Genomic DNA, 10,188 nt, shown 5'->3' with positions numbered 1-10,188 from the left:
TGTTCCTCTTCTCCTATTTACAGGGATATTACAGGTCAGGCTTCAAAGGATTCAAGAAACACAAAAAATCAAAATTTCCAATGTGGAAGACCCTACACTGCTACATCTTTTGGCACCAGGAAACAGAAAGGAAACGGAAAGCAAGTTATGCCCCTAAGCCTATCAAATAGTCCGCTAATAGAAAAAAATACTCAAAAAAACTTAAGAAGCAGATTTTAAAAGCAATATAATGGAACCAATAAGAAAGTTCATATAACAGTAACTACCACCATAACCATCACCCAAAAAGTGTCATAAAAGCATTGTTCATATAACAGTAACTACCACCATAACCACCCTCAATCATCCATCTGTTGCCTGATGAAACGAGCCATCTTCCTTCGGATGTATGACCTCCTCTCATCCTCCTCGTACATGATGAAAAGATGCGCCTGAGATGGATTTATTGTGAGGTACTCTGTGGTCCTCAACAAGATATCCTGCGAAAAACCCCCAACCCCTCTAACAGCTTCGCGAAGCTGTGCAAGGTAAGCAGGGGCACGATTACCTGTGAGGGCACTGGCAACCTTGTCCATGCTTATTGAGAGACGCGACATACTATCCAAATATGCCCCACCCTGGCGAGTCCTCTGTCGTCTGGTACCATCCCGTCTTAAGGGAGATGTCTCACTACCACCATTAGTAGGATCTGCTTCTGAAGATGGTGGGTGGTGAGACATGGGGGTATGGTTATCTGCAAAGTCATCCCCAATGTCATCAAGACTGACTGGCTGTGAACTTGCTATGCTTGGATTCTCACGCGTCCTAGCCCCGGCCCCTTTCGCGAACTCATCTCCAAAGATTTTGCACATATTGTCATGCAAAACATGATGGGTAGTGAAGTGTTTCTTATGTTTTGGATGAGCCTGTGAGAAGGAGCATAAAAAATAAGAAGATATTGGATATGATATTACTATAAGAAGATTGTATCTTGAGAGGAAGTGTTTCTTACAGCGACGTAGTCATTGTAGATCTCTTTCTCGCAGGTGACCATTTGGTGTCATTGTCCCAACCAAAACCGCTTCTACTGAGGATGATGCAAACACTCTTGTATGTTTCTTTCATAGTCTTGATGCAGTTTTTTATGTGCTCCTTATTGAGTTGGAGGTTGAAAAAGGCATTCATTGCAGTGGCCGCAGCTACATAAGCATGATCCTTAAAACCATTTGGGATTTTGTACCCCTTTGCGATTTGAACTAGAAGGGTATCTACGAGCACCTTGTCCATTTGGTCATTCCAAATGACATTCTTCCCCCTCTTCTGCGAGGTTTGTGGCGTAGTTGTAATTCTGATTCAATATACACATATATGTTCGTTAGGAGTCATACATCCATATAACAACCTGAGATGTATAACAACTTGAATAAATATACATACAACCATCAAAAGATACAGCATACATCATCCAAAACAACTAGCTACTATCTTCCTTCAAAATTTTAATCCATCACACTAATAACAACAGAGTTACTTGAATAAACACACATACAACCATCAGAACATAATAAAGTTACTCGAAACAGTAAAAGAGTCATATAACCATGAAAATATAACAAATTTACTCCAACCATATATGGAGTGAAACTATAATCCCCTAACGTCAATGACGTCTACTGAAATCATTCCACATCTGTGTGGTAAGCGTGTTTCTAATTTCCTCTCCTGCTCTTTTGTCATCATCCCTTGATTGAGGAGGATCTCGTCTTCCACAGTTTGTAGCAAGAGTTGTCTAGCTAGAAAGTTGTCCACATCTTCTAGTATTGAATCATTAGGCATGAAACGCCGAATATGATTATGGATGCAACAACATGCTAAGAAGATGTCAATCTGCTTCTCGATATTGTACATTGGTTCTTCATTAAGAATATTGAAACGCTTCTTCAAGATGCCAAATGTGCGCTCAATGACATTTCGACAGGACGAGTGTCTGTGATTGAACAACTCATTACTAGTCCATGGACGCCGCCCACTTCACTCACTTAGGTGGTATGCGGTCTTACGATGCGGGGTAGTGAAATGTCGCAAGAGAGGGTACCCGCCATCGGCGAGGTAAAACTTTCCTACAAATAAAAAAAGATTCTATATCAGCAACTAGTAATAAGTGGGAACTTGTTTACCAGAATGTTGTCATATACAATGTACCTGGAATAAGTGGAATCTTCTCAGCCCTTGTTAATGCATCCGCTAACACTCTCGAGTCGGAAGCCGAACCCTCCCATCCGGCTAGGATATACGTGAATTTTAAGTCAAAGTCACAGGCCGCCAAAACATTTTGAGCTATAAAATGCTTACGACAAAAGTAGGCAGGTTTGTCTTCAATACGTACTTTAGCACGTATGTATGTCCCGTCTATTGCACCGATGCAATCCTTGAAATATGGCATCCACCTTAGATTCCCCTCAATCTGCGATGGTGTCTCACCTGTCGGTGGTTTGATGAAGAAATCTTGCATACCCAAAATTGCCTTTAGTACTTTGTTGAAATACGTCAAAACAGTTGCCCCTGAACGTCTAGCACAAGCTCTAATAGTCCTAACCCTCTGATTATGTGCCACAATATGCAAGAAGATGGCAACTTGCTCCTCCACCTTACGATGGATTGTATCTTGTAGGGTTCCCGCCCGTTTAAATATTTCAACAAATTGACGAAAGCAGCTGACGTTCATCCGTAGCAAGTTATGACAATGTTCATCTGAATCGATGACAAAAGAAATGAACGTACGACGCGTTAAGTAATTGCTTTCATAGGGAGCTCTGAGAAGATACTTTTCGTAGTACTCTTTCCAAAGTACTAACATAGCAGCAGCACCAGTCATTAGTAGTGCGACTGCTTGCCCAACTAGCTCATTCCTACGCTTCAACTCATCTCTTCGCATCAACTCTTTCTTCCTCCTCCTTGTAGGATGACGGGGTATCTTACTCTAAAGAAGAACTCAATAACTCAATGAAAAGTACAACACAATCACAAATAAACCATCTTAAACAAAATAAAAAAAAACAATCAACATAATCACAAACAACACAATCAGAATAAACACTTCCATCCATAAACCATCAATCCACCCATACACACTCCCTCCATAAACCATCCAACCATGCATATACTATCCCTCCACAAACCATCCATCCTTAAACAACAACTTCATAAACCATCCATCAATAACCCATTCATCCATGAACAACCCCTCCATAAACCATCCATCCATAACCCATCCATCCATAAACAACCCCTCCATAAACCATCCATCCATCCAAGCACATCCAAACAATATAAGCACATCTACCTAAATAGGAAAAATAAAATAACTGGGAGTGTTGATTACCTTGAAAAGGATGGAATAGTTCTTGGAAATGAAAATGAAATGAGAGGGTGACCACCTGCAAAACGAAGGAAAGCAAACCAGAGATTAAACAACACTATTGGGCATCACAGACAAACAATCAAGAAGTATGAGAATCTCGGTTTATTGCATCACAAACATTTTGCTCACAGACAATAAATCAGATCCAATAAACTCAAATGCCTAAATCCAAACCCTTAAATCCAAGCCAATGAACTGAAATCGAGAAAATAAAAAAAGAAGGTTTCCTACACTATTGGAACACAGAATAAGGGCTTCAAAAAGAGGGTTTCAAACATAGATCCAACATCAGTAAAAGAAATGGCAATAAAGAGGGTTTCCAACAAAGAAAATGCCAAAAAAAGGGTTTAGATCATAGATCGAACCCAAAAACGAGGGTTTCCAACACAAATATGAAAAACAAATGGCAAGAAAGAGGGTTTCCAGCAAAAAAAAGGCTGTCGAACAAAAAAAAAAGGTCAAATATATGGTTTACAACACAGATCAAACCATAAAACTAAGGTTTCCAACAAAAAAATGAAAAAAATGAGGGTTTCCAAGATAGAAGAAAAGACACATTTATACGACCAAAAAACATTAAAAAAAATAGAAAGAGAGGGAAAGAGGATAGAGGGAGGCGACTTACCTGTTGATTTTTGAGGAGTTGCGACGAAGAAGACGAAGTTGGGAGGTTTTCTCCGTGGAGGAAGACGAAGTTGGGAGGTTTTCTCCGTGGGTTTTCTTAAAACAGCGCTCTCCTCTTTTTCCTCTATTTTTCCGAGGCTCAAATCCGACTAACACACTCGGATTTCAAATGACGGAAACGGATAACCCACGTCGGATAAGTCGGAAACCACGTCACATTCGCGCTTTCCGTCTCCGTGCAACAAAACGGTGATTTTAAGCTATTTTCCGTGGATTTGGGGTTAATATCCGTTTTCTTTCTGCAAAAACTGGGCAACTGAACAGGCCCTTAATCTTTTACACTTTAAAAGGATATAGAAAATAACTAAAATACCCATATCTCATGGAAAAATGGCCAAAATACCCTTATGTAAAGCTTGTGTATTCATAATAAGTTTGTGAACAAAATAGGAAAATAATAAATAATATAAATTTTTTAAAAGCCTTAGAACACTCTTATATACTCATATCTCATTAAATTAGAAAAATACCCTTAAGTCATAGCAAATGGCCTAAATGCCCTTCTCGAATGAAAAAGTGGCCACCGACCTCATCAAAATACCCAAAATACCCATATCTCATAGAAAATGAGAGAAACCCCATATCTTATTAAAAATAACGAAAATAACCATATTTTATATAATATTATCAAAATACACCTATTTTTGGGGAAAATGGGAAAAAACACCATCATCTTTTATTCAACCATGCCTCATAGGGCTTAGGGCTATTTTTATAATTTTTTTATGAGATAAGGATACTTTAGTTATTTTTTATAAGAAGGTAGTTTGGTCATTTAATCTTACGATAGGTATTTGGTCATTTTCCATTTTATCTTAGATATGGGTATTTTGGTCACTTTCTATGAGGTAGTGTTCCTCCGGGTTGCAGTGAGTCAAGCAGACCCAATTGGGCATCCGTGTGGACGGGCACCCATTAGTAACTTTCCCATGTCCTTCTAGATGATTAACTTATTCCTTGATAGGATAACATGGAGAAAACAACGAACAAAAATTATTCCAAGATTGAAAACAAAATCGACAAAAAATAGATAAACAAATTTGGGACAAGCTGTCCATAACAATAGGCAATCCGAGAAAAGGTCTTATTCAGGGTTAGATTATCCCGCAACCAAACCACCACTCAACTGATTAGTATTCAATTTGAAACTAAGATGGTAGAACAATAATACACTTAGCTTCCCTCATCACGCTTGGACCTTAGACTCAATAGATACCAAATAAAGCTAAGCTGATCAATTAGGGGCCATTTGAATCTACAGAGAATAAATTCTTGAAAAATAATATTCTATGGAAAAGGGAATTCCAGTATCTTGTCGGTTTGCAATTTTCCTAGAAAATAGGGAATTTTTTTATTTTGGAAAATGTTAGCCCAAGGGTTCAACAAGTACTCCCATTGAAATATTTTGATGATTAACAAACTCAATTTGTTATAAAATAAAGGTTTTATACACGGAAAAGTTCACATGCATCCAAACAGCCCTTCGATCTTAAGGTAGTACACAGTCCAACTCTTGTAATTTTAGGAGGACTCGAAATATATGATCAAGCCCCATATTACACAAATAAGATATTGTTTATTTGTGGGTGCCAATATCTTCATTATATTTATTAAATATTTTTTAGAATATTCGGGTTATGATAATGTGAGGTGTCACCAATGGACACTTCAAAATAGGGGTGCAACTCGGGTCCAGTTCAACCCCCAGAAAAGTCGGGTCGGGTTGGGGATCCTTCGGGTTGGGTTTAGGTTGAGGGCTTGGGCAACCCGACCGGGGTGAAACCTGACAATAATTATATATCATTTTGTTAGTAAGCTTAAAAACTCGGGTTGGGGTCGGGTTGAACTTGAGTTGGGTTCGGGTTGGAAAAAAGGGTTCCTCAAGTCTCATCGGGTTGAACCATCGGGCTGGAACTAGGACCCGAGTTGCACCTCTACTTCAAAAGACAAAGAAGTACAACCTAGTCATTGATGAAGAATAGACCATTTCGTAGTTGATGAAGTCTGTTATTTAGTTATCATTGAAAGTGAATTATTGTGTGTAAATATATTCCTTATTAGAGAATAGTCTATGGATAGCCCTAATCAATATTTATACGACAAAAAGTTAGTTAATCCCATAGACGAGCCATTTAGTTTGTTATTGTAATAGATAGCTCAGTTAGTAGTAATTGGAGAGAGAGAGAGAGAGTCAGTCTATGTTTGTGATGGATGGATCATTTGACAAGAAAAGGACGTGTACAACGATCGACACGTAGCCTGACAGTTACCACCATACATTAACTCATCAACAGTGCTTCCAGTGGGGCTTGAAAGGGAAAGAAAGAGAGAGAAATTAAGAACAAGAAAGAGAAGTGAAAATGAAAACACATCTCTTTCCCTCTCTTAAATAGAAATAAAAACGAAAAGAATAGAAATGGGTTTGCATTCCCTTTTGCTTTTCAGGTGAATGTTATTTTATTGAAGGAGGTTGGGGGGGGGTAAGTAGGTAATAGAGAGTGAAAAAAAGCAGTGTATTATTTAGGCTAAGTCAAGAGAAGGGAACTTCTCGTCTACATCTTATTCTAGACATCTTGCTGTTTTTAGAACAAGGAATTTTCAGAGATCAGAAAGTAGTCTTAAGCTATCTAACCCTTTATAAACAAATCTTATAACAAACCCAAGATTTAAAAAACTCTCTCTCTGAAAGAACAAAATGGGAAGAGGTAGAGTTGAACTGAAGAGGATTGAGAACAAGATCAACCGTCAGGTTAAAGAATTTAGTATTTGATTTTCAATGTTTTCTTTTTTACCATCTTGATTCTCAATGCTTTCGTTTTAACCATCTTGATTTTCATACTCTATACAGGTTACCTTCTCAAAGAGAAGGAATGGTTTGCTTAAGAAGGCTTATGAGCTTTCGATTTTGTGCGATGCCGAGGTCGGTCTCATCATTTTTTCCACCAGTGGAAAGCTCTATGAATTTGGGAGTGCTGGGTACAAACTCTCTGTCACTCTAATCTCTTCATATATATTTCTCCTTTCTGTTTTATTCTTGTTTGTGTCTTTATTATTTCATTTCAATTTCTCCTTTCTGTTTTATTCTTGTTTGTGTCTTTATTATTTCATTTCAAGTTCTTGTCTATGGTGTATTTTGTTTGTTATTTAATGCTTGGTTTTTTTTTTTTTTTTTTTTTTTTGAGTAGATTGGTGAAAGGTGTTGATATCTGCTTGTTTCTTTTTAGTGCAGTTACAGATATCTCGTCTTTCCTTTTTTTGATTTCTGTGTGTGTTTTACACAGAAAATTAGGTGGGTTTGTATTTTCTATTTCACAAATATGTACAACCTCTCTCCCAATCCCAAGCTTTCAACACAGTTCACCACCTTTTTCTCTCTCTTCTATCTTTCTACTTTGGTGAAAAGTCTAGGGTTTTGTTCATGGTCTTTCTCAAGAAATTAGAGAAGCCCAGAAAATTAAAGACAAAATGGGAAGAGAGAATGAAAAGAAAAGAGAGTGTGTGGTTGTTTGGGAGATTGAATAAATCTCTCTCTCTCTCTCTGTTCTTTTTACTTGGGTGCAAGATCTAGGGATTTTGTTCATGGTCTTTCAAGATCTAGGGTTTTTCTTTGTTTTTTTTTTCTGGGAGGTGAAAGAGTATAGTTGTTTGGGAGACCGGATGGATCTGGTAAGTAAATATTCAATGAAACCGAAATCGTAGCTCTCATAAAGACGAAATGAATTGGCAAATCTCTCTCTCTCTCTCTCTCTCTCTCTCTCTCTCTCTCTCTCTCTCTACTTCAGTGCAAAATCTAGGGTTTTTCTTCATGTTTTTTTTTCTGAGGAAATTTGAGAAGCCCAGAAAAAAAAGAAAGAGGAAAGAGAGGAGAAGAAACAAAAGAGTACAGTTTTTTGGGAGATTGCATAGATCTCTCTCTCTCTCTCTCTACTTTCGTGCAAGATCTAGGGTTTTTTTATTACTGGTTTTTTTCTGAGGAAATTTGAGAAGCCCAGAAAAATAAAAAGACAAAAATGGGAAAGTGAGGACGAATCTAGGGTCTCTCTCTCTCTCTCTCTTCTTTATTTCCACTTGGGTGCAAAATCTAGGGTTTCTCTTCCAGTTCCAGGTCTTTCTGAGAAAAAAAAGAAAAGAAAAGAGAAAGAGTACAGATTTTTGGGAGATTCCATAAATCTCTCTCATAAAAAAAACATAAAAAATCTCTCTCTCTCTCTCTCTCTCTCTCTGTACGTGTCATAAAAGAATTAGGTAAAGGTCTGAGTTTCGATTTGTTCTATGTCGAATGAAAATCTCTCAACGATCCAAAGGATTTTATGGGTAGATCCCAAACTTGTTAAATCATGTCCCATGTTGTTCCCGCTTCCCTTCTTTTCACATTCTCAGTACTCCAAAAAAAAAAAAACAAACAAACTCCCCTTTTCCGTGAAAACCCATCGGACATTTACTTCTTAAAACTCGTCTGTGTTGTATTTATGAATTTATTGGAAGATACGCTTGCCATTTTCGTTGTATTTCTTACTTTTATTATTAGTAGTAGTACTTGCACTGAAATATGAAGAGCATACATATGCTGTTATTTGTACTTTCAGATATTTTGATAAGACTTGCAATACAAGAAAAAAGAAAGATGGGTTTCATGAGTGAATAAGTGATCTTTACCTTATAGAATAAGATATTCTTGGATTAAAAGTCTTGTGCCCTTCTTGTTTTAGAAAAAAATGCTCTCATCTGAATCTTTTTCTGCAGTCTAACATAATATAGTCCCTTTTTCAAAAACCCTTTCTATATTAATACACTTTTATTGCCAGATTTTATACAGAAGTTTTTTTTTTTTTCTTTTTTTTTTATAATTTTAGAATATAAGACTGATTTTTACAAGCAAAGCATTGCTGAGCAGAGAACCAATTTTTTTTAAATATAATATGTAGTTTTACTGTATATTGAATAAAAGGGATTTGCTAGGGTCCATCGCAAAAGGCATTTCGCAGTCAGTAGCTTTTGTAGTCATTCACGAGGTGGCTGGTCTAACATGCAATAGACCACCTGCAAAGTGCCTTTTGCAATGGACGCTAGCAATTCCCATAAAATGGTATTTATTATTATTTACTTGTAACTTACTTAAAATTTGATTAGTGGTAGTCTTTTATCTTCCATCATTTTTTATAGAGATCTTCCACTAATAGATGATGGTTGTCTAGTCCTTATTTGCATGTGCTTCTTCAATTTTTGGGAGTTCCTTATTTTCTAAAACTTTTTTTAGAAAATAATCTGTTGAAATAGACTAGAGAAGGTAGAAATTCCCTAACCTCTAATAAATTCCTGTAAAATCTTTTTAACAAAACCAAGATCAAGATACCTAAGAAGAAGATGAATCTTCCAAAAATGAGGGAATGCGAGAGATGGAAGAGAGGGGTTACTTTCTTCTTTTCTTTTCCTGCTTTTTTATTTCTCTTTCTTTTTCTTGAAATTCAAGGGGCTAGAGAGGATTTTCTTTTCTTTATGGCTATTGAGAAGAGAGGGGATTTTCCATTATAGGAGGAATTTCCTCCCCTATAAATAGGCACAAGGGGAACCCCCTTTATAAGAAAATCGATTTCAAGGAGATTTTCTCTCTCTATATTTGTTCCTTTCCCTTTTACTCTTTTCTTTTTTGTCAAAGAATGATTGAACTTTCATTCCATTCATCCCTTTTTATAGAGGCTTTCTCTTCCTTCAGAGAAATAATGATTAGAAGTTCTTCAATCCAACCATATCTCACATCAAACTCCAAGTAGAACCCCATTTCTACTAACTATCAATATCCAATTTAGTATAGGACTGAGGGACTTCAACTCACTTCCTACAATAGAAATCCTAGTTTGACACAAAAACAACCCCTAACCTCTTTAACAATTACTCTCTACTTTTTCTTATTTCTCCTTACCAAAGAGCGGGAGAGATTTTTTTAATCGATAATGAGGGGATCCCATCCTCTTTCATAAAATAATAAGATGGGGAATCCATAGGAATCCTCTCTCTCTCTCTCTCTCTCTCTCTCTCTCTCTCTCTCTCTCTCTCTCTCTCTCTCTCTCTTAGTTATCTCGTTCATTTGTTTTGTGATAAGGGTC

General features: G+C 37.0%; 2 protein-coding genes across 2 annotated transcripts in view; one reads left to right on the top strand and one right to left on the bottom strand.

The window, feature by feature from the left end:
* Window positions 1-338: 338 nt before the first annotated feature.
* Window positions 339-1,266, bottom strand: LOC143882948 (uncharacterized). Its single transcript, XM_077386325.1, has 2 exons — window positions 1,084-1,266; window positions 339-905 (listed from the first exon to the last, which is right to left on the bottom strand). The coding sequence occupies exons 1-2, from the start codon at window positions 1,264-1,266 to the stop codon at window positions 339-341; spliced, it is 750 nt and encodes a 249-aa protein (XP_077242440.1).
* A 5,285-nt stretch (window positions 1,267-6,551) lies between these two features.
* The window catches only part of LOC143885305 (agamous-like MADS-box protein MADS3), a 45,008-nt gene continuing 41,371 nt past the window's right edge, over window positions 6,552-10,188 (top strand). Inside the window, exons 1-2 of the mRNA XM_077389412.1 lie at window positions 6,552-6,833; window positions 6,933-7,060. Of these exons, the coding sequence (XP_077245527.1) occupies window positions 6,780-6,833; window positions 6,933-7,060 (182 nt within the window). The 5' untranslated portion in view covers window positions 6,552-6,779. The remainder of the gene's footprint in view (window positions 6,834-6,932; window positions 7,061-10,188) is intronic.

This window comes from Tasmannia lanceolata, unplaced genomic scaffold, assembly GCF_043159265.1.
Source record: "Tasmannia lanceolata isolate RefF3 unplaced genomic scaffold, GAP_Taslan_0.1 ptg000008l, whole genome shotgun sequence".
NCBI classification, from domain to species: domain Eukaryota; kingdom Viridiplantae; phylum Streptophyta; class Magnoliopsida; order Canellales; family Winteraceae; genus Tasmannia; species Tasmannia lanceolata.
Note: the sequence above shows the minus strand (reverse complement) of the source record. Positions and strands in the feature narration are given on the sequence as shown.